We start from the raw sequence: 26,520 nt of genomic DNA, 5'->3' as shown, positions 1-26,520 counted from the left end.
CTACACATTTCTTTCACTATCTTCAAATCAGGAACTTTGTTAAACAGAACCTTCCAGATTTTCCTCATCTTGCACCCTCATCCATGCTGGAAAAAATATTGCTCAATCTCAAGGACTTGACTCCATCTCTACAATATATAAAATCATTTACAATCCCTCCCTTTCAAAGATCCAAGAGGACACTGGGAAAAAGATCTCTCAATTAATATATCAGACAAGGAGTGGAAAGTAGCAATTCAGAGAAATCACTCGAGCTCCATATGCACAAAGCATACAATTATACAACTCAAAATTATATATCGAGCACATTTGTCTCGACTAAAACTCTCAAAATGTTTCCAGGGCATGATCCAACCTGCGAGCGTTGAAACCAAGTCCCAGCGTCACTGGGTCACATGTTCTGGGCCTGCACCAAATTAACATTATTCTGGACAACAATTTTAATTACCTTTCAGATAGCCTTGGACACAATCCCTCCTAACCCATTAACAGCTGTGTTTGGGGTTCTTGAGAGGGCTTAAAAGTGGAGAAAGACAAACAAATTGTGATTGCATTCACTACACTTTTGGCACGCAGACTTACTCTGATAAACTGGAAGAACCCAAACTCTCCTCTTTTAAGTCAGTGGGAAACCGATGTGTTATATTATTTGAAATTGGAAAAAATCAAATACTCAGAGGATCCGTACAGACTTTTTTCAAAACATAGCAGGATCTAATCAGTAATATTTTAAAATAAGCTCATAAAGCACAGAGAATTTATTAATTTAGGTATGTCTACAAGCCTTAAATTTCATGCGTTTAGGCTTGCCCCTCTCTCTCAGGGGTGGGATCGATCTGTTCTTAACTCAATTTTCTTTTTGTAAAAACTTGATTGCTTTGTATGGATTGTAATAAAATTAATAAAAAAAAATAATAATTTTTAAATTTAATTTTTAATTTTAATTACTAATTTTAGGGATATATTGTATTTCATGTAAAATTGTTTATTGTATCATTAAAATGTGGAAATGCTTCAATTTTATGCTCTGAAGCTTTTTTATCCAGTTCATTAATGGAGTGAATTTAATACATGATCAGTAGATGCAAATAATACTCCAAGGTTTCCTGCATTTCATTTATAATTTTTTGAAAAGTAGGACCTTCTTTCAAGTTGAATTTTTTGTGTTACATTTACTTATGTGAGTCTTTAGCACTTCATAATTGACTGTCAATTTAGTTTCTGTTAGTTTTGGTACTATTCCTGCTGTTTCTTTTAAGTACATAAATTGATTTTTCCGAGGTATTTTAATAAGTGACCATTTCGTAACAGTTTTTAAGGGCTACAGTATGTTAGTGTCAGCCCTCAGCTTAGTGTTCCGATTTTCCATCTTAATGTTTACATTGCTGGCTGTATTAGGATAAACATTAAATTTAGACTGACCATACAAATATTTGCAAACCTACAATCAGATGCATCATCAGAATAATAATGTGCTGCTTTTTCATTCTAGCCACAGATACTTTTATGTTAAGTAAAAATGCAGAAGTGGTCAGATATATCAATTGTCAAGAATTTGCATCACTTCAGTTTTAAAACCTTTTGAAAGAACTATATTCAGGATATGTCCTCTTGAGTGTGTGGGCTGGGTAACATGACTGAGATAAAAAGAATGCAGCAAATTAATAAACTCTCTTACATTTGGATGACATTGTTTATCTATGTAAAAATTTAAATTCTCTACTATTAGGAATCAGAATTAGTTCATATAATAGTTTACTGTATATGTTTTGAAGGATGATAAACAGTCATTAAGAGAATGCAGTCCACCTTGAACTATAATACGATACTCAGTTTAAGCGATTTGAGAAAATACTTGCTAAACACCAACTTACATCCTTAATTAACAGAATAAACAAATTTATAATTCAGAGGGGCTGCTTCAATTAGCCACATTTCACACTATAGCATGGAAAAGGCGCTATATAAATAAAATGTAATTTCATACAGTACACCCCAAAATTGTGGGGTTACATTCCTAGAGCACCCGAATTGAGAAAAAGCGTGAATTTTGGATGTGGTTAAAAATGCCTATTTCATAGTTTAAACCCTAAATATCCCCCAAAACACTTTAATTTAAAAGCAGAATAATACAATACCTAAAATAAAAAAATGTAAAGTTATACCTGTATACTGTACTGCTGTGTCTCGGCAGTGCTAGAATGTAAAATACAGATGTTACCGCTATATGTACTGTAATTCATGCAAGCGCGTTTTTATTGCTAGAAGCCTTAGACGGTGCAGCTCGTTTCACAATTCACAAAGAAAAAGTGAAATTTTAATAGAACAATTTTTTTTCCATGCAAAGTGCATCACAATTACTGCAACAGGAGCATTTTACACACTGCTAATAAACTGTAAAAATTATTTTCAAAACTACTGGAACAATATGTACAAAGTGCAACTGACACCATGGATGTAAATCACTGAGCCAACTGCATTAAACTGGCTGCGTGCAAGCAGACAGATAAGTGCAGATGCTTCGAGCTAGTCTTAGGGCGGATTATATTTCACGCCCCTGCTACACAAGCGTTGTAGTTTTTATACTTGGCGCGTGCTACGTAAATCTAGAGGAATCCACCAGGTGGCAGTGCGAGATATTCTCACGGTGAGAACATGTTCGGTTTCTCTGTGTTGTGAATTGCCTAGAACACCTATTAAATTCCGATGACACCCTACGCAATATCTCTGAAAGGATTTTTATTGATTAAATTCATCAATCCAGGGATGAGTCCATTCCAGCAAGCACTGGGCACAGTGAGAAACAATCCCTGGGCGAGGCCTCAGCTCATGCCCTAAGGTGAATACATGCAGACACATACATTGGCGTCATTTTGGGCACCAAATCCCAAATCTGCATATCTTTTGGAAGGGGACGGAGCACAGTGTGGAATACAAGCAGGAAATACAGGCAACATAACTCCCTGCGAGACAGCAGTGCTACCACCCACCACCGTGTCACCCCATGTGTAATTATTCCCCATGCAGTGCGGTTTGATATGGCGACATGGGCGTTGCAAGGCGGCATCGTGAGGTAGCATCGGTAAAAATTTAGCGCACCCATGCTGCCCTGACATCATGCCAGCGCATTTTGGGATTGCATAGGCACCAATGGTTTTCTATTGCCTATTTGGGGAGTAAGCCCTCCATATAGAGGTCGCCTGCTGCCCGGGGAGGAAGGCTGGGTCGGGATTCTCTGGCTGGCTGGGCAGCATCTAATAACCAGCTCGCAAAATAAAACAAAATAAAACAAACAAACACAAAAGCACCAGACATTATGATATAGACTTATAATTTGCAATGATGTGTTTTCTAAATTCTATCACACCCATATATGCGGGAAGTGAGTGTGGGGTTTTCCCTCGGTCGCCTGCTTGCTGCTGCTGTAGCTGAAGTCTCACACACAACCTGTCGAGAAAGGAGGGTGCTTCAAATAAAGCACATTTCATTCATAATATTCAACCCAAGCCCATTATGTCACAATTCATTTCTGGGTTATGCGAAATCGTGAAACCCCATACTAACTGATTCTGAGCACTAAGGTGTAGGTCTATTAGTTTACGTTGTGTTGATACTGGAGTGCAAATTAACACGATGGAAGATGGACAAGAAAGGTCAAAGCCATCAGGTGCTCAGTTTAGAAAAGAAAGAAGAGGAGGAGAAGCGAGCAAAGATAAAAGAAAAGCAGATGTGTCATTGGATAATGGCGGGTATTATGCATGACATGTATCCTGAAACAAGATAACATTAATTAGCAGGGATAGGGAAAACTTCTGTTTACGTTTGTTAGCACTTGGCTATGATAGTAAACAGTAGACAGACAGTAGACACTGATGTGGCTTATTGAATCTTTTGGACCGTGTTCAGCATAATATTAATTAGCCATTAATTGGAAGAGGTATATTGTTGATTTGTCTCCTATTCTCAATGTATGGCAATTATAATGGCTGTTTGTTAGCCGTTTGCATACTATGCTACGCTAAAACGGACAATAGTATTCTGTTGTAGTCTAGCTGACTTAGCAAAAAAAAAAATCCCCATTACATTATTAGGCTACATTATTTAGGAAAGTTATCTTACTGAAATTTTACAGAGTAATGCATTACTTCAAACACTGATGTTGTGGTAGCCTATTCAATAAAATACTTGTTATACATATAATTCTGAATATTTGATAAATTGGGCAAAATTATATGTTTGTTTTAATTATGAAAATGATGCCTGCATGTATCAGAGTTTTATATTGGGTTTCTATTCAGGGGCACTTCTGAAATATTTTGGAGCACCCTCTGCCACTGCCAAGATGAAGACCGTCCACCTCCTCAGCCACATATGTGTCTCCACAAATGTCTGAACCCGAGAATGAAGACCCAATTGCGGCCACTTCAGGTGTGATTGTGTGTACCCCAGTGTGTGTGTGTGTGTGTTGCATAATATTTTGCAAAGACTGCTCGCCATATGAATGCTGTGTTTTCCCAAATAACTTGTATACTAATGCAAATGTATGCTCATAGAAATGCCTGGAGCTGAACACCCTGAGGATGAGCCCTGCCTCACGGACCCTGCAAACTGGCCTTCAGATATCACTGATAGCATTTGAATATAGCTGGTTTGCAAAGGACCAAGTAAGGTAGCACCTGACTTTGTTTTCCCTAGAAATGAGGGTGATGGAAGAAGTTGCCACCACCAGTATATTAAGAATACACTATTTAAAGCGGTGAAAAGATGCCTAGAAACTGACTAGTATATTATAGAAAAACAACAGCCTTTTTGCTTCTGCTGCAAGCTGTTTTCTAAAAGACACATCAATTTAACAAGTTCTGAACTGACAGATTGGAAGCATGCCAGTTCTCTTCTCACCTTACTGACAATAGTCCTGAACAACATAACTCCATGAAAGCATGGAAAGAACTGGTAGTGAGGATTACAAAAGGTGAAACAATTGACAAACAAGAGATGGCACTTCTGCAGGCTGAGAAAATAAGATGGAGAGCGGTGCTGACTCACCTCAATGCTATCATTCAGTCTCTTGCAATCAGAATTTAGCACTAAGGGACACACAGAAACATTGTTTTCTCCATCAAATGGCAATTTTCTAAAGAAGTTGAACTCATGGCAAGGTTTGATCCCATAATGCAAAAGCACATTAACGTGTCCAGAAGGCACTTGCAGTCACACCAGCTATCTCAGTCACCATGTACAAAACAAACTCATTGAGTTGTTGAGTAGCAAGATCCTTCAACAATGGTTGTTGATGTCAAGCTGGCAAAGTTTTCTCCATAATTCTAGATTGCACTCAGCTGTCAGTTGTGATTTGGATTGTGTCATTACAAGAGAAGCCACATATTAAGGAGTATTTTATAGGTTTATTGGAAGCTAAAGAATCCACAGGAAACATTTTACATCTATGATTTTAAACAGGCTGGAAGAGCTGAAATTCCCCTTTTAGGACTGCACAGGTCAGTCATATGACAATGGGGCCAAGATGGGGAACAAACAAGGGGATTCAAGCCAGGCTCCTGGAACTGTGGGCTCATGCACTGAATTTGGTTGTGGCAGATGCTGCATAGGGATCTATTGATGCCACAAGTTACTTTGGGATTTTGCAAAAACTTTACAATTTGTTTTAAGCCTCCACTCAGAGATGGGCCATCCTGAAAAACATGCTAACATTACGGAAGATGTGAATCACAAACAAGGTGGGAAAGTAAGATCAACAGTGTTGAGGGCCCCCGAGGTACCAAGCATCTGCAGTGAGAGAGACTTTGATTGAGGTGAGAGACCACACCAAATACTCAGTCATAAAGATTGAGGCCCAGTCTTTGTCTGAGGAGGTGAGATCATACAGATTCAGCATTTGTACAGTGGTGTGGCATGACATTCTGAACCAAACCCACCATGTGAGCAAGCTCATGCAGTCTCCCAACATGCATGTGGATGTAGCGATCAATCTCCTCAAAAAGACAAAAGAGGTCTCCGCAACTACAGAGCAACAGGCTTTGCATCTGCACAAATGTCACCAAGGATATGTGTGAGGACATGAACATAGAGGCTGTTCTGCACAAAAGACTGAGGGTCTACAAAGCGGCACTTCTCTTACGAAACATTTGATGAACCATTGGTGATGCCCAAAGAAGCTGGAGATGACCTTTTTAATGTTGTTGTTGATGCTGCAGTGTCTTCCATCCAAAGAGATTCACCACATTGGAAAATGTGGGAGAAAATTGGAGTACTGACATATTTTCCAAATCTCTCAAATGATGACCTCACTGAACAGTGTAAGGCCCTCAGTGCTACTTTGCTTTTCAGGACCAATCAGACTTGCATGCAGAGAGCTTGCACAGGAGATTAATAATTTGCCTGACTTACCATCAAAATCTATGACCTCTCTTGAGCTGCTGAACTTTGTGATGACAGTGAACTCTCAGAAATATACCCAAATTTGTGGATGGCTCTGAAAATTGCAGTTACTCTGCCTGTAATTGGGACTTCAGCAGAGGGAGCTTTTCAAGCTGGCTTGTGAAGACATATCAGGTCCACTATAGTCAGGAAAGCCTCACTGGCCTTACCATCATCAGCATCAATCATGCAATTGCTGACCAGATTTCAAATGATGACGTTATGATGACTTTGCATCAAGAAGGCAAGAAAGGTCCTGATTTAGATGACAATTATTTCATATCAGTGTGTGTTGTGCGATGTGCAATCATGTTAATTGTGCAATTTAGGAATGCCTTATTTTAATTGAATCTGCCTTTTGTACTTAATATAATAATTGTATATGTATGTCTTATTTTGACTTCTGTGTGTGCTTGTTTTATATTTAAAGTTCTATTTCTTCCAATTTATATGTAAGTTATATATCATGTTTATCTGGTTAAATTCAGCATGGGTTCGACAACAGTGTTTACAATAAAATATGTTAATGTACAATCTTTAATATATTTGTATTTGTTTGTGGGTGTGAGGTGGGGGTGGGTGTGGACCAGAGGGTGTTCACCAGGGCACCAAACAGGCTAGGATGGCCCCTGCCCCATGTTTGTAATTATTAACAGTATTCATTATTTAACTGAAATTATATAAAATGTAAATAGCACTTTTAATGCATTTCATCATGGAAAGTGATATCAAGTATAAATCTAAAGATTCTAATTAATTTGTTCTGTGTGATATATTGCTGCTTGCCGCTGTTGTCCAGGTCAAGAAACTCGTAGCTGATTAAAACTGGGATGACATTTCGATGGTCTGCTTTAATGATAAAGTAAACTATGAGGTTAAGTGGACATTTCGAGATTAAAGCCAAAATTTCCACTTTAATCAAAACACATAGTTTCACCATGTCCTTTTTTTTTTTCAGTGGCTCAATACAGCACTATACATTATGTTGCTGTTGTGAAGTTCAAAAAAAAAAAAAAGACGGCACAAAGATTGTATTGAGACTTTCAAAATGTATCATTCACGATCAGGAATATGCAATGCTTGGATATAAAAGCACCACGATGCATCTGTATATCGGCATTTTGCTTACACAGCTCGAACCATTCATCAAACAGCGAAGCATGCACTCCGATTCCGTAGGGATCTGCCTAGAGGCTTTCTGTCACATGTAGATAGTAAACAGAGACTCTGGACGTCACGCTGACTTTTTAGCACACTCCGCCCTCCGACTTTTGCTGGTACTGCAACTGCGTCATGCATCGCGTTAATTTCTGAGGATCTGCTCAGAGGACGCGTGAAATGAAGCGCTGGGAAGCGGTGGCAGCCATGATCGAGGCGCGTCGAGCGTTCTGTTAAGTATAAACCGGCCCGTACTGCAGTTTAAACTTCATTCAAACACTTCAAACAAACATGTCTCATGCAGTTTGTTATCGATTAAACAAAAGACAAACATCATAGGGAGCAAAGGCCCACCCCATGCTTGGAGGAAGAGAGAGAAATAAAGCAATCAGCCAAAAAGGACCGCGTGCTGCTTAGGCTTTTAAGTAAGCATAAGCGTCATAAAGCACAATCGAGAAAGACAGTGATTTATTTATTTTTTATGCTGAAGATTCCAAGGGCGCACCCAGCCTTGAGAGACAAAAAAAAAGCAAACTGGTAATCAAACAGCAAATAAAGAATGTGAAAAGAAAACAAATGAAATAAAACAACGATACCACCCCTGTTCCCCTTATGGCGATTACACATTAAATACAACAAAGCACAAACAAAACACACCGCGGTAAATCATGAAAAACAACAATGGGTGAAATGTAATGATGAAATGGATAGTTCAGAGATCTGCGCATTGAATGTGAATGTACAGATAGTCCTACCGGTAGTTCCTGAAATGGTGAGAGACGGGTTCAGGGCGCTCCTTTCTTTGCAGGATGGCCATGAATCCACATGTGTCCTCATGTACACAGGCAGACAATCCAGACGCACAAAACAATCCAGGACAAAATGAATAAGTACAGGTAACCCAAAAGAGGCAAACAGAGAGGAACTTGAAACACAAGTTACAAAAACTTTTTTTTTTTTTGCTTTTGGTCACCGGCCCCCTTTTTAAAAGCCGCGCTGACATCCTTTGACCAGCACCCTCAGCAGAAGACCAATCAGAGCCACTGCAGCGACTGCTGGGAATTGCAGTTTCAAATTCTATTGGCTACTTTCACCATCCCAAGTCGGTTTTTCTCTACAGCTGCTTCCTGTTCTCTCTACAGTGCATTGCCACAAAAAAGCCATAAAAATTGCAGAGGATATTTGCAGTTTCTACTAACAATTATTAGTTAGGTTCTAAAGTAGAGAAAATCCAGAATGACTGAGGCCACGAACTCTGAACAGCGACTTTGCAGGGGACTACTGTATTATTATTAATATTATTAAAATATAAAGTCTTTTTCCTATCACTGATAAAAATCATTTTATGTAAAACATCTTGCTAGTTAAAACTCTGATATTAAAAATTTAAAGCCAAAAGAGTCTCAAAGGAACACAGCTGCTTCTAGGTTTTAGGACAACTTAAAGTGTCAAGTTATTCACTTTTAAACTGCTATGTCTACAAATTTTATTAAAGAAGCAATACAGTGCTTCTCTTTAAGGTAAACCCACTGCAGATTTCTCATATTTCATAAGGTTAGTAGTCATTAGCGTTGTATTACCTTTGAGATGTTTTCTGACTCTCACACAAAATGTCCTGGGGCGCGGTATAAGCGGTGCGTCACGCACAAATGTATTCGTGAGAACTTTTCCGCGTTCAAATTGTGATGTATAAAACCTAAACTTGGCGTAATGCCGCACATTTCCATGGTAGCTCATACCCTGTCATTACACAAGTTCTGCGCTTAGTTTTGCAGACTGGTAACGCCAAATCGCAAGCAGTGCTACTGTTCCTGTGAGTTTACCATTTCTTTTTAGATCCACATCTCTGTGCTGCTTTATAAATACACTGAAATTAACCTACATATTGTTTATTAGTTTGATGCATCTGATTGTAATTAACCAGTAACAATATAATGGTTCTAGAATGGTCAAACTATTCCAAATACCATAACTGCTTTAGTGTTGTTACTATCACTTTGCCTTCTTCTTCGTCTTTCAGCTGCTCCTGTTAGAGGTTGCCACATCAGATCATCTTTTTCCATATTACTCTCACTGCATCACTTGGAGTATTTATATCACTGTATCTGAGTGTGAATCACAGCTCTACAGCAGCTGATCGGAAAGAGAATTATCGGTATACAGCATCAAGCAAATGCTGTCTCAGCCATGCTGTCTATTGAAGTGCTCTCATAAGGCAAACGCTTCAGAGCCTTTCCTCGCGTTTCAGAAACAGTTTCATCCCAAGAACTCTAAACGCACTCAATCAGTACATCAAGTGCTCCTTGTAGAACTGTTTGGACTTATAAGTACAATTACCTCACTGTAAACTTGTGATACAGTTAATAATATTGCACAACCTGAGCCACCTTATAAAGCTGTTATTTACATATGATGATGATATTTTTAAGATGGAATGCAGCAAAATATATTTATTATATTATACAGATAAAAGTTTAACTTAATTTAAATAATCTATATTGTTATTGATTAAACATGTGAGGACACGGTACCGGAGCGCTAGTGAGCCGCTGGCGCTCCATTCACGGATTGTTCCTGCCTCGCGCTGTATTCTTGCAGGTGCTGATGCGACACTGGAAGAATAGATAGATAGAATAATTAAACACGTACTACGAAGATATTTCAATGTTCCTTAAAAGTTTTGAAGAATCAGCGTTCTAAGCTTAAAGAGCTGATTATATAGCGATTTGGTATTTGGAGAAAGAAAAGTAAGGACAAAATTGAAGATTAGTACTTTCGACAGAGACAGTACTGCTACAATAAAGTGTTTCATCGAAGGTCGTGTATGGCGCAGCAAGCATCTTGCGTGAGATATGAACAATCACTGCGCCACCGTGTTCCCATGTTTAATAACATGCTTTTAACTCCTATCATCATGAAAATGATATCACGTATACATCTCAGTATTTTAATTATTAGATTAAAGTTGACATTTCGTGCATTTTTCCCCACTGTGTGCCTTTTTTTTTGCTCTGTACCCTAATAAGCTTTCATATGAGACTCAAGACGGTGGGCTACGACTCGCCTTTTCACTGCGACTTTGATATGTGACAACTTTTTTATTTCGGGCACTGTGCAACTTTGTGAACTTGAGCTTTTGAGTTTCTCCGACACGCTGTGTCACTCGATCAACTTCCTTTAGTTGTTTATACCACTGTTTAAATCAACAAATAGTATGTTTTTCCTTGCCTCCACTTGGTATTCGCTGAAATTCTTTTTTCCCTCGTGCTTTTGCCATTGCCTTTTCACAGAGAGCTGAACTTAAGGGCTGTTTATATTGATTTGCATATTCAAAGAGGTGTAATTCTGGGAGGAGTTGGGGTGAGGCAGCAGGCACGTGCATTAATTTTCACAGTGACCGGGATTTATGTAGCAGAAGAACGTGGAAGCTGGCGTTCGCACAGATTTATGCATCTGGATTTTTTTGTGTGTAAGCACATTTCTGCTTTTGTGCTTACGTCATGTTATAGTGCAAATTCTATGCACAACGTTATGCATGAGGCCTCTGGTCTTCCATGTAGATGAAGTCTTGCCTCTTGCAGAGGGCTCCCGTAGGTGTTCAGGTCCAGCAATAAGCTATAGGCTTTGCCCGATCTTCTCAGCATGGAAAATGATAATTCTTGCATTCTTCATGATTTTTCAAAGATATACTTATGTGCTTTTATGGTGGTGAAATATGTTTTGAGTTTGTTTTTTTTCAGTTAAGGTGAAAACAGTCAAATTTTTATATCTGCTGCAAAAGCAAATATTATTACAAAATCATAATTTTTCAAGATGCGATTAATAATATGCCATTAGCATAATTTTTAATGATGTGTTTTAGTGTTGCTTCTGTATAAAAAAATAATTCATAAATTGATGTCTGGACTGAAGTTGTTCATATTTTTGATTTGACGTGTGTTTATGCTATTTCAGGTTGGAAAACTACTAACTTGAATTTCAGTAGCTTCAGTTTATTATGTTCCATTCAGAGTGAGGTGAATTGGTTGATGAAGAAATAAAAATAATGTTCCCTTCTTTATGCATGTATTCATTTTTATTATTATCCACGGTTTATGTTTTGTTGATTTGGAAGTAATATGTACGTTGTTTGTTACTGAATACCTCCATTGGCTTACAGTCTCATGTGTACTGAGGTAGTGGAGGTGAACCAGTGATACATAATATTCCAGTGAAATGTCAACAGTGATGTGTTGTAAGCTTGGTAATTAAAACAGCGCAGTTAAACGTATGCTTGCATCAAGTAATTGATTAGGATGGAAGGTTTTTATTGAGTTTTTATTTATAATTGATATGTTTATGTAAATAATATCTTGTAAAATACATTTTTAATAAGGCATCTTTCTAACTTGCTTTCAAGTATACATCCACAAACAGTATATGTTTTAGGAAAATGTATGTTATTTTAAATTTAGGACTTTAGTTTGGATTAATTCATTTGCAGTTACTTAAAAATTCTTTAAAGGAAGATATTATATATGAAAATAGCCACATTCGTATCTTCCTTGACTTCTCTCCAGCAACAGCTATTAAACGCGCAGCCTTCTATAATATTAAACAGCTGCTACGGCAAGCCAGTGTCAAATATAGCCTCCTGTATCCGCAAAACTGAAAGTGGAATGGCAGGGTCAATTCTATGTCTTCGCTAGCAAGGAAGAAGCAGAAAATGAATTAAGAAAGCTGATCCCGGGACTATTCTGATACATAATTGTGAGTCATGGCGGTAAATGATAATGCTAGGATTAATAATCTACTGTCTGATCTATTTGTTTTAAAATACGGGTTTTTTATCAGCATATATTCTCATATATTCTTATTATTACTTACTTATTACTTATTATTACTTAGTATTACTAGGGCGCTAAATGTTTATGTTTTATTGTGCTTAATTACGTTTTCCTCCTCTTTTTTCTTTTTTCTTTTCTAATTATTTCATGTGTACCCTAAATGAGACTGTTCAATATCATACCCTTGGTTTACTGTTATTGCTATTACTGCATTAAGACTTGTTATGCTTATTTTGGACACATCTTTAACACCATCACCTGGGTTTATTATCTGGGGGTATCATCTTCATGCACTAAAATTGCTGAAGATTATATATATATATATTAAGTGCAAAATTCTTTTTTTTTTTCCTCTTTTAAAGACTATATTGGTAACAGATATCTCTATCTTTTAACCTTAAAGCGCCACTGCATGGGGGCTTGATGTGCTTTGGACGTGCTCTGTCTCTGGGTATGTCAGAGGACTGGGACTGCGTGAAGTGGGTTTTAGCCTCACTTGGGGAGGCAAAAAGGGAGGGGGTTAAGGGGAAGAGAAAGAGAGCAGGCTTGATCTATACCTAATCTATCATCTCAATCTTTATAATTATAACTATCAACGTAATAATAAGCTGCATGGCAACAACTCTTGGGGAATAGGAAATTAAGACCTAAACTATTTCACTTCCAGTTAAGACTATAAAATGACATCAAAAACTCAGAATCAGTGTCTCCATGATGGGACAGTTAACTTCGTAAGCTGGAATGTTAAAGGCCTGAATCACGAATTAAAGAGAAAGAAAGTACTTTCTCACCTAACAGGTCTAAATGCTAAAATAGTATTTTTACAGGAAACCCACTACTTACTGCAAAAAGACTGGACTGGTCAAATGTTCCATTCTAGTTTTACAAAGAAAACTAGAGGGTGGGAATTCTCATACATAGAACAGTACCATTTGTAGCATCAGATGTAGTATTGGATCCTGAAGGGAGATATGTGATGGTCATGGGAGACTTATCTAACTGTAAAATGATTTTGATAAATGTTTATGCACCTAATGTTGATGATAAGGAATTTATACAAAATTTATTTGCATCCATTCCCAATCTGAACACTCATAAACTTATAATGGCTGGGGACTTTAATTGTGTTCTAAATCCACTTTTAGATAAGACTTCCTCCACAGGGGAACGCAACTAACACCGCAAAGATAATTACAAAGTTTATAACTGATCACAACTTATCAGATCCCTGGAGGTTTTTAAACCCAAATTCAAGAACATATTCTTTCTACTCACCAGTACATCATTGCTACTCAAGGATTGATTACTTCTTTATAGATAATAACTTCTTGCCTAAGATTAAATCTTGTAAATACGATGCTATTGTTATTTCAGACCATGCTCCATGATCTTGGAGCTGAAATTACTAAGCCCCATACACTCACCCAGATGGCCCTCAACCCGCTTCTATTAGCTGACGAGAATTGTACTGAATTTATATCCAAACAAATCAATTCTTTCTAGAGACAAATACATCCCCTGAGATCTCTGCAGGAATACTCTGGGAAACTCTTAAGGCCTTCTTAAGAGGACAGATTATCTCATATCTTTCCCACAGAAATAAATCCGAAGCGAAGAAAGTAGCAGAGATAAAAGCGAAATTACTAAAATAGATGAAGAACATGCCAGACTACCAAGCGAGACTCTACATAAGAGGAGGCAGGCTCTACATTCAGAATTAAACCTCTTGACAACTAAAGAAACTGAACAACTAATTTACAAATCCAGACATCATTATTATGAACATGGAGAGAAAGCTAATAAGCTTTTAGCGCAACAAATTCACAAGCAAGATGTACACAGCGCAATCTCGGTAATCACTAACACGAACGGAGATAAAATCATCGAACACAAAAATATAATGTACACTTTTAGAGACTACTATAAATCCCTATATACTACTGAGTTTAAAGAAGACAATATACAATCTAATGCATTTCTGGATACATTACAGATACCACAAATTGACGCTTTTAGTGTGGAGGAACTCGATAAACCTCTGTCATTATCAGAATTACTGGATGCTATAAAGTCACTCCAAGGTGGAAAAGCAGCAGGCCCTGACGGCTACCCTGCAGAGTTTTACAAGAAATTCTCCGCTCAGCTAGCTCCCTCCTATTAGCAACATTTACAGAAGCCAGAGATAACCAATCTCTTCCACAAACCTTTCGCCAAGCACTAATCACTGTCTTTCCAAAACAAAATAAGGACTTATTACAATGTGCATCATACAGACCAATTTCACTTCTGAATAACGACGTTAAAATACTCTCTAAAATCATAGCTAGAAGGATGGAGAAAGTGCTCCCTCGTAATATCACAAGACCAAACTGGATTTATTAGGGGCCACACTTATCTTCAAATCTTCGACGCCTGTTTAATGTAATATACTCACCAACTAAATCAAACACCCCAGAAATATTATTATCATTGGATGCAGAAAAAGCATTCGACATGATTGAATGGAAATACCTTTTACTATTTTGGAGAAGTTTGGGTTTGGCCCAACATTTGTGCATGGATTAAATTACTGTATACTAACCCAGAAGCTTCAGTTTGCATCAATAACATTTGCTCAGACTACTTTAAACTAGAACGTGGCACAAGACAAGGATGCCCTTTGTCACCGCTGCTGTTTGCAATTGCCATTGAACCACTGGCAATACATTGTCGAAATACTGATCAGATAAAGGGGATTAGCAGAGAAGGACTGGAACAGAAAATCTCATTATATGCAGATGACATGGTACTGTATATATCGGACCCAGAAAATTCTGTGCCTGCAGTCTTAGCAGCACTCACAGAATTTCAAAAGCTCTCTGGTCTCAGAATTAATCTGAATAAAAGTGTACTCTTTCCGTGAATTCTCAAGCATATAATATTAGATTAGACACCCTACCTTTTATCATTGCAGAACAGTTTAAATACCTGGGGTAAACATCACAAGTAAACATAAAGCTCTTATCAACAAAATTTCGCGTCTGCATGGAAAAAATTAAACAAGACTTGCATAGATGGTCAACCCTTCATCTCACACTAGCTGGAAGAATTAACACTGTTAAGATGAATATTCTTCCTAAGCTCCTTTTTATTTCAAAACATACCAATATACATTAATAAATCGTTCTTTAAGCAATTAGATTCAACAATAACCTCATTTATTTGGAATTCAAAACATCCACGCATCAAAAGAGCGACCCTACAAAGACAAAAGGCAGAAGGGCATGGCTCTACCTAACTTCCAGTTTTATTACTGGGCGCAAATATACAGTCGATAAGAACCTGGACACAAATAGAAGAACATACACAGGCATGGACCGCAATAGAAGTAAAATCTTGCAGTACTTCTTTGTATTCCTTGCTTGTGCTCCAATAAACACACGTTATCGGCAATACACTAATAACCCAATTGTGCTCCACTCACTTAGAATCTGGAACCAATGTAGAAAGCATTTTAAGACGGAGAAGCTTCTTTCTGTGGCACCCTGCAAAGAGAACCACCTCTTTCAACCTTCACAAACATATGCAGTTTTAATATCTGGAAAAATTTGGAATTAACTTGCTTAGAGATCTTTATATAGACAACGTCTTTGCATCCTATGAACAATTACATTCCAAATTTAACATTCCAGCTACAAATTTCTTTCACTATCTTCAAATCAGGAACTTTGTTAAACAGAACCTTCCAGATTTTCCTCATCTTGCACCCTCATCCACGCTGGAAAAATATTGCTCAATTTCAAGGAATTAGACTCCATCTCTACAATATATAAAATCATTTTACAATCCCTTCCTTTCAAAGATCCAAGAGGACACTGGGAAAAGATCTCTCAATTAATATATCAGAAAAGGAGTGGAAAGTAGCAATGCAGAGAATTCACTCAAGCTCCATATGCGCAAAGCATACAATTATACAACTCAAAATTATATATCGAGCACATCTGTCTCGACTAAAACTCTCCAAAATGTTTCCAGGGCATGATCCAACCTGTGAACGTTGCAACCAAGCCCCAGCCTCACTGGGTCACATGTTCTGGGCCTGCACCAAATTAACATTATTCTGGACAAAAATTTTAATTACCTCTCAGACAGCCTTGGACTCACAATCCCTCCTAACCCATTAACAGCTGTGTTTGGGGTTCTTCCAGAGGGCTTAAAGTGGAGAAAGACAAACAAATTGTGATTGCATTCACTACACTGTTGGCACGCAGACTTATTCTGATAAACTGGAAGAACCCAAACTCTCCTCTTTAAGTCAGTGGGAAACTGATGTGTTATATTATTTAAAATTGGAAAAATCAAATACTCAGTTAGAGGATCTGTACAGACTTTTTTCAAAACATGGCAGGATCTAATCAGTAATATTTTAAAATAAGTTTATAAAGCACAGAGAATTTATTAATTTAGGTATTTTACAAGCCTTAAATTTTACACCATTTGGCTTGCTCTCTCTCTCAGGGTGGGGATCGATCTGTTCTTAACATAATTCTTTTTTTGTAAAACTTGATTGCTATGTATGGATTGTAATAAAATTAATAAATAAAAAAAATAAATAAATAAATAAAATAAAAAAAAATTCTTTAAAGAAGGTAAGATGAAAAACAATCATAACTCATAAGAATCAATCAAAAATAATTACTTACTGTATATTTTTTGTGTAATAATTACATAATTAAATGGAAGCTTCATTTACCAAATATAGATGTATTTAATTCTAGCTTCTTGTTGTTTTCTGTGACACTTGAAAGAAATGGGACACCAAAAAAGTAAACTTTGAACATTTTACATTAGGTAAAGAAAAAATCTTTTTAATACTTAAATTATGCAAAAGAAAAGGGTGTTTTAATGAATATATGTTTTCTTTCCAAATGTATACCAATTTAAAAATTTTAAGATGAATTGTAATCCTGTGTAAACTATAAAAATATTAAAATCACAGTGAACATTGTCAGATACTGTATATTCTTTCAGCATGTTTTTATGTATGTATTGATTATTGGTGGTCCATTGCACTGAGCTCAAAAATGTTAAAATGCAAAATTTGGTATTTCAAAATATATTAGTAACAATCACAAAGTCATAAGGATTTCAGTTGTGAATTTAAATAAAGGTTGGTAAAAGCTACAGTTGAAATATGTTTTTACAACTATTTAAAAGTCTTTTTAGTAATTAATTTTATTTATTTTCTGATTTATATGCTGTTTTTCTCATTAGGCAAGCAACATGGGCTATGATATAGAGCGCTTTGTTGGCTATGTGAATGAGGGACTTCTGTGCTGCATTTGTCAAGATGTGCTGGAAAACCCACTTCAGGCACCTTGTGAACATGCCTTCTGCAGTACCTGCATCCACGGCTGGTTGGTGCATCACCATAACTGTCCTGAAGACAGACAATCACTTGATGTTTCAGCATTGCAGCCTTTATTCAGGTAGCTAAAACAACAAGACATAGTCTTTACATCTCAGCAATTTGAATTTTCAATTTAATACTCATTTTTCAGCCCAGTATTGCACTGTATATATATACAAAGCTAAAAACTCCCTGAGGACATAGCTTTCCTTCTGCGTAAACTTTTCTTCACCATTGCCTTCAACATTTGTATTATTTGTATTTGTATTATTAATTCAGCACACTTTTACCTTTGTTTTTTAATTTTTTTAAAATGCTCTTTTAAATAGGTATATGAAGAATGACTTGAATCAACTGCAGATCCGATGCATAAACAGAGAACATGGATGTAATATGGTTTGTTCATTTGAATCTATAGATCTGCATGAGCGGGAGTGTGAATATAGATGGATTCCATGCATCAATGCCCGTACGTATCAATAGGACATTTTCAATTACGGTCTGTACAGTATACAAATTGAGTGTCTATATAACAATGTCATTTATATAATTAATGTCATTTTATAAAGACTTTAATAGTTGTAAGCAATTAAGTATCAAAGTATAAATATCCAGATTACAGTAGTTAATACTCTTAAATATTGCACTTAGTTTTTAATTACAGCAAATGCTAATATAAGCTAAAGCTACTGAATGTCGGTCTCTAGTAATATCTAAGTAATTGTGTTTTCCTTTTAAAGGTAACAGCTTAAATTATAATACATCTGTTTTAGATTTCCCTTTTAACAAATTCTGACTTCACAAATTTCTTTTAAAAATGTTATGAAATGTTAGATTTTCCATATCACATTCTATTTTTTTCTAGATGTAAATTTGAGTACTAACTGTCACTGACAGATTGAGGAGATCGTTCCTCCCTACACTATGCCACTCTTCAGTTCAACCAGCGGGGTAAGCGTTAACATTATACAGAGTTATAGTCTGTCTGTTATACCTGCATTGTTATCACTCTTTAATTTAATATTGTTCTTTATCAGTATGCTGCTGCTGGAATATGTGAATTTCCTTGGGATTAATAAAGTATCTATCTATCTATCTATCTATCTATCTATCTATCTATCTATCTATCTATCTATCTATCTATCTATCTATCTATCTATCTATCTACCTCATACAATGAACAGATTTTTCTCATCCTATACTATTAATCTAATAATTGTACTATAATATAACCCTTACACCAGACAGGAACACTCCAAGTTATTTCATAGGCTTCTTTTTCAATATATACCATATTAATAAGGACAAGCCAGCAAAAGCATAAAATTAATAGAAAAACAAAAATAAAAAATGAAGAGCTTAATTTAGACACAGGTTTGCAGTTAAAATGTTATTTTCCACATTTGACCAACAACACTATACCTTTAATAAAAAATACAGAATAGGATATTCAGGGAGAACAACGCATATTTTAAATAAGTAACAAAATTATGATTTTGCTAGCAAATCCATTCTGTGTTATATTTCAAGAGTGTGGTTTTCCAGTGGTATGTATACTTATATTACAATTAGTTATAGCCTTCAGGAGGTAAATTTAAAATTAAAACATTAAAAATGATTAAGTCAGTCTAATCAGCAGTTATATTGTAAACAACTGAAATGAGTTTTCAGTATTTGTGCAGTTATGTGCTGCATTTGGCAACAACATTTTCAAAAAAGTTTTTGTATAGCATGAGATCTGAAACCACTTGGACTGATTTTTCCATATCGAGACATGGAATATCTTAATTTTTACCAGATTTGTATTACATGTATAGATTCATTAAAAACAGTAATTAAAGTTTTTGATTCACACACTTTCTTAATGTCTTTTATGAATTATGCTTACCAAATGGAGTATTCAAATGCTACCTGTGTGCTGTGTATATTATGCTTATGTGTGGGTATTTCAGTTCGCTTAAATGAAGAAAATTTAAATTCACACCAGAAATAAGTTGTGTGATACTCCTTCCTCTGAAATTTGTTATAAGCACATGTTTAAATTACATGGAATATTACTGAGGCAACTTACAGAGTAATGGATTTTACAGATGTTGTAGCTCTTAGTGCATGTTAGTCAGACATGTAACTAAGGTTTTCAGTGTTTTCTGTACAAGTGACAGAACTACAGCTACTGCTGCTACTACTACATACTGATGGTTAGATATCCATTTTTTTATGTACAGCAGATATTCACATGCTACATAGTAAAATTAGGAACTATGATTAACCTTAAACATATACTGCTGTGAGACACTTATACTTTATTTGAGTGTGGTTTGAAACTGCCCCTAAAAAGTTATTATTGAAAACAAATGTTAGCTAACAAGGCCTCTGGCAGCTGTACTGGCAACTTATATGTTTTATATTCTAATGTTCTTATTAACTAGAGAGCTCTACATAAATGTCTCAGAATGAAATAAAGCATAAACAGTGTAACAAATGAGGAGATGTGATCAGAGATGGAAAATAACTAATATGTATTTAAATGTGCAATTACCAATTTGTATTATACACATGTAAGTATCCATAAGCCACAATCAGTTAAAACTGACTTACTCTCATAATGAAGTTATCTTAAAGGTGGACACGCCTAGGCATACACTAACATTTCATTAAGAACTAAAATTAATAAAGTGAATGTTAAACTGGATTGTAAGGGTTTGAAAATATTATATTTAACTATTATACAGTTTCATCCCTTGCAGTCTATATGAAAATGTCTTCTTTATAAGCTGGAATGAACAGATAGATCGATCGATCAATCTTTAATTGTGATTTGGGGGAAATTAGGGAAAATAAAAATACTAATATTAATAATTTGCTATATGTGACTGAAAGATTAAGTGTCTATATTTTAGTTTTTACCCCACTCTTGAAACTTATCTCTGGGTACAGGAAAAAAAAAACATTTTTCAGTTTAGGTTAGAATGCTAGTGGCAATGCAAAACAGTTTATTGACTAGGCTATGTAAAATTCAAAAACGCCTAATGACTTCTAATTTAGAGGTCCCCATACATTCCTGTTTAATGAAAAATACCGGTTATTAAAATTGCAGTTGACTTCATTCAGTCTATCAGTTTTACATGACTAAAATAAAATAAAATAAATTAAATGACAGATGACACCTTGCATTCCTATGTGTTTAATGAGTGGAACAAAGTTTCAAATAGAAACAGCACTTTTGAGCTTGGAAAAAATGGACAAGAAGAGACAATGAAGAGATGTCATTGAAAAGCGTGTTCAAAACAAACACATTATGTAATAACATTACAGAAGGGAGCAGAACTATGAACTTATACTGATCGATATGCAATTGAAAATACTTTTTTTTCTAGCAATCCTAAAGTTATCTATCCTTTGCAAAGATGTGTTTTGATGTTTATTAATTTAATTAGAATTCTAATCAAAACCACTAGCTTAGAGTCAATCTTTTTAAGAATATTTAAAAGCTGCTTTGAGCTATCATGTGAGTTCAGTACCCACATTACAAGAAGTGAGGGTCAAATGCAATGCCAGTCGAGGGACAGGCAAGAGTGGGGTCGGCCCAGGCACAGTAAATATTGGAAATGAAGGCGTGGGATGTGATTTTTCAGGATATCAAGTCATAGCCAAGTGTTGTTGGGTATTCAATGTGGGAATCTAAGAGGTGCATCTCTGCTGTTCACAGATTATGCTATCTTCCTGGCCTATCTGACTGATTTCCAGTGTGCTGTAGAACAGGCAACAGCTGAGTATGATGTGGTTACGATTAGAATTAGAACATACAAATCTTAAGTTATGGCCCTATTTAGAAATACTGCAAGCTCCATTGCAGGCAAGGATTGTGCATCTGACTGAAGGAAAAGACTGACTAACAACTCCATGCAGCAACAGCAGTTTACAAATACTGTATTGGGTAATGGTGGCTGTCAATATGATGTTCAGTCTGTAGCAATGCTGTTGTCTATAGTCAAAGGCTTGGTGTAGTGACTGAAAGAATGAGATTTGGGAATACAAGCAGTTGTGTTGAGGTTCCTTTGTGGAGATTCTGGCTAACACTCTATGATGGTATTAGAAGCATGGCAGTACCATGGCTTGTCGGGGGAAATATTTCTCTCAACTGTATACACACTGCACACATACATTATATATATATATATATATATATATATATATATATATATATATATACATGCATACACACACACACACACACACACACATACTGTACATATATATATATACATATATATATATATATATACAGTAATCCTAAACTATATCAACCCGACTTTGGCTTCACTCTATGGCGGATTTTATATGTAAGCATAATTAAATATATAACTCTTTTAACGCTGCTTGCGGTTCTGGGACAATGGGTCTTTTACTTCCTGTACATGCTTCCTCAGTTGGTTTGCCCAGTTGATTTCATATTGGCGGATGGCTGAGAAGCTAACCAATCGAACGCGCAGTTAAGTTCCTGTGTGCTGAATACGGTGTTAACCAGGAAGTCTTGTCTCGCTCATTCAGCATCTGTAAAGAGTTAACTTTTGTGCTCTTTTGTGTTTATCTTTGTGCATAGTCAAACCCTTCATTATGGCTCCAAAACGATCTGCTCCTGTTACTGCTTCAGGGGCTGTGCCCAAGCACCAACGGTAGATGTTAACGATTGCCGAAAAGGTAAATTTTTTGGATTTGTTGAAGGAAGGGAAAAGCTACACCACTGTAGGGCGCCATTACAGCATCAATGAGGCTCGATTCTTTTTATTTAAAAGTAGGAAAGGAATATAAGATCTACGGCGGTGTCCTTTTAACCAGGGTGCAAAACGAGTTGTAAGTGGATATAATAAGGCAGTAGTCTGGATGGAATCTGCTTTAGGGATTTGGATTGAAGAATAACGGCGGTGCTACACAGTTGCCTGAAGTGGCTCCTTTAGAAGGGCTGTAACGCTCTCCTTTGTTGTGCAGTAAAATTAAACTCATCATTATCAGACAAGTCCATCGTGTCATTGTTGGTGAGTAACCATAATTAATTTTCTACTGACAGTACTTAGTACATGTCACGTGCGTTTAGTGTCACTGTACACACATTTACTTTATACAATTTTTCTTGCATTGTATCGTATTTATTGCTGGTGGCCTTTCTATTGTAATGGCTGTAACATATATGATATCAGAGACACTCAATATTTAGGTTTTACTGTATATAAACAGTGTGTTTACATACATAATTTTCAATAGAGAATACAAAGGGATTATGCTGTATAACTGTGCAGGGAATATTTATAGACAGTGTGTGAGAGTTTATAAGGGCTTAAAATATATAAAAATAACCATACAAACATATGGTTTCTACTTCCCGGATTTTCACCTATCTATGAGGGGTCTGGGCATACCCCGCGATGAGAAAGGATTACTGTATTGTACACATGCATAGTACATTTTAAAAATGCAATCCTTTTATTATTAACGTTTTACTAAACTCTAACAGTAGCACAAACATTGTAATCTATACTAATAAAAGCCAAAGCCCTCACTCACTCACTCACTCACTCACTCACTCATCACTAATTCTCCAACTTCCGTGTAGGTAGAAGGCTGAAATTTGGCAGGCTCATTCCTTACAGCTTACTTACAAAAGTTGGGCAGGTTTCATTTCGAAATTCTACGCGTAATGGTCATAACTGGAACCTATTTTTCTCAATATACTGTAATGGACGTCACCTCCCACATAATCATGTGAACTGACTGTGACCGCAGTACGTAGAAAACAAGGAAGAGCTTCGCGATGAGAAGTAATAAGTCTCAGGGACTGAACCTAAAAAAGGTTGCCATTAATTTCAGGCAAGATTGCTTTTCTACTGGACAACTATACGTTGCATTCTCAAGAGTAAGCTCCGCAGCCATCATATTACAACCAGAGTGCTGAACTGACAAGCGTGATATATAAAGAGAACTATAATAATCGTAATAAACGAACAATAAAACACCGGAGAACCCGTGGATTAAATAAAAAGGCAGCATCCTTGGTAAAGCAAGGAAAAGGTTGGCTTTATATGTCGTCGTTTATAAAACAACGAAGAAGCTGTGTAAAGGCTACTTCACAAAAACCAGCGGAGCATATATATTATCAGGCAGTCAGCTAAAGAAGGAATTGGTAAATATCTATAATAAGTGATAAGCGAACAAAAATAAGCGTACAAACATGATTAAATAAAGGAGATGGGTACCTGAATAGTAAAGTAAGTCTCGAATAGCTATACAATAACTATAACAATCGTAATAAATGAACAATAAAACAGTACAGAACCGCGAAGCAAGGAGAAACGACGGCCTTATATGGCGTTTGTTTATAAAGCAGAGGAGAAGCTGTGTGAAGGCAGCTACAGAAAAAACCAGCAGAGTGCCACACTCTGAATGTATTCCTCGCATCACCATTATACCCTCTGATCTCCCATTTCAATTCAAATGCCTCGAATTTCCAGTAAGGCTCTGCTTCGCGATGACAATAAGTTTCAGGGAGAACTATAGTAAGCGTAATAAACAAACAATAAAACAGCGGAGAACCCGTGGATTAAATAAAAAGGCAGCATCCTTGGTAAAGCTAGGAAAAGGATGGCTTTATATGTCATTCGTTTTATAAAACAGCGAGAAGCTATGTAAAGGCTGCTTCACAAAAACCAGCGGAGTATATCTTATATGAGCAGGCAGTCAGCTAAAGAAGGGAATCGATAAATATCTATAATCGTAATAAATAGACAAAAAAATAGCGTTCAAGGGCGGATTAAATAAAGGAGATGGGTTCCTGAACAGTAAAAGTAAGTCTCGAATAGCTACACAATAACTATAACAATTGTAATAAACAAACAATAAAACAGTACAGAACCGCAGGGCAAGGAGAAACGACGGGCCTTATATGGCGTTTGTTTATAAAGCAGCTGAGAAGCTGTGTGAAGGCAGCTACACAAAAAAAGCAGCAGAGCGCCACACTCTGAATGTATTCCTGGATCACCGTTATACCTCTGATCTCCCATTTCAATTCAAATGCCTCAAATTTCCAGTAAGGCTCTGCTTCGTGATGACAATTTTCAAGCCAACTTAGCAAATAATACTTCGATCTAAGGAGATATATATATATAGATAGATAGATATAGATATATAGATTATATATATATATATAGATAGATATCTAGAGATACAGATATAGATATATATTTATATATATATCTATAGATATAGATATAGGTTCTTCGGGATTTTGCTATATACAGTATATCTATATATGTAGATACATATATATATGTATGTATGTATATATATATGTAGATATGTATATATGTGTATATATATATGGATATGTATATATATGTGTGTATATATGTAGATATGTATATATGTAGATCTGTATATATTATGTATATATGTGTCTGTGTGTATGTATATATATATATATATATATGTATGTGTATATCTATACTAATAAAAGGCAAAGCCCTCACTGACTGACTGACTGACTGACTGACTGACTGACTGACTGACTCACTGACGACTGACTGACTGACTGACTCATCACTAATTCTCCAACTTCCCTGTAGGTAGAAGGCTGAAATTTGGCAGGCTCATTCTTACAGCTTACTCTACAAAAAGTTGGGCAGGTTTCATTTCGAAATTCTACGCGTAATGGTCAGTAACTGGAACCTATTTTTCTCAATATACTGTAATGGACGCACCTCCCACATAATCATGTGAACTGACTGTGACCGCGAGCTAAGAAAACAAGGAAGAGCTTCGCGAATGAGAAGTAATAAGTCTCAGGGACTGAACCTAAAAAAGGTTGCCATTAATTTCAGGCAAGATTGCTTTTCTACTGGACAACTATACGTTGCATTCTCAAGAGTAAGCTCACGCAGCTTCGTCATATTACAACCAGAGTGCTGAACTTCCTTACAAAAGTTGGGCAGGTTTCATTTCGAAATTCTATGCATAATGGTCATAACTAGAAGCTATTTTCTCCATTTACTGTAATGGAGTTGAGCTCAAAGCCGTAGGGGTGAGTTTCGTGTGCATCATCACGCCTCACGTAATCACGCACTACGTGAAAACCAGGAAGAGCTACAAAAGCGCTGAAGAAAACATGCATTATATAATTAAGAAGGCAGCGTAAACAATTAGAAGCGAGCGGAGTGACATATAAAACCATATTCAGCGCTCACGGAACTGACGAAAGCAGCAAAAGCAACAGTTCCAAAGAGTGCTGAATAAAAACACGCCACGCCAAATAGACAAAACACCTAGGGCTAATAGTAGAGCCTTCGCCTGTGGCGCGGACGTCCGAGGTTCGATTCCTGAGAGGGGATGCACTGATGTAGCCATTTTGATTCATTTTAGCCTCGCATCCCCTTGGTTTGAGACGGATGAAACACATGCAGTTAACAGAAAGACAGATCACCGAATTTATGAATAATGGATAACTTTATTCGCGATCAATGATTGTTTTGTAGCCATACTCAGTGTATTCATTAGATGAACGGTAAAAAGTAAGGGAGGGTAACTTACTGAGGCACACAGGCAAAACCACAATAGCACGCTCTCGATGTACTGTAGGGCAACTCGATCTGAATTGCATGATCACATTGAAAAATTTTTTTTCAAGTTTCCCCTTTGTCCATATTTTCAAACTCAAGGCCC

General features: G+C 36.5%; 1 protein-coding gene across 1 annotated transcript; it reads left to right on the top strand.

The window, feature by feature from the left end:
• Nucleotides 1–3,046: 3,046 nt before the first annotated feature.
• LOC120520647 (E3 ubiquitin-protein ligase NRDP1-like) lies at nucleotides 3,047–18,280 on the top strand (the record flags this gene model as incomplete). The annotated part of the gene is made up of 3 exons (XM_039742860.1): nucleotides 3,047–3,082; nucleotides 17,676–17,890; nucleotides 18,141–18,280. Coding segments are annotated over exons 1-3 (391 nt in total), but the record flags the coding sequence as incomplete, so codon positions are not given.
• Between the last annotated feature and the right edge of the window lie 8,240 nt (nucleotides 18,281–26,520).

This window comes from Polypterus senegalus, unplaced genomic scaffold (genome assembly GCF_016835505.1).
Source record: "Polypterus senegalus isolate Bchr_013 unplaced genomic scaffold, ASM1683550v1 scaffold_3584, whole genome shotgun sequence".
Classification (NCBI taxonomy): domain Eukaryota; kingdom Metazoa; phylum Chordata; class Cladistia; order Polypteriformes; family Polypteridae; genus Polypterus; species Polypterus senegalus.
The sequence above is the reverse complement of the archived record's forward strand: the minus strand, read 5'-3'. Positions and strand labels throughout refer to the sequence as shown.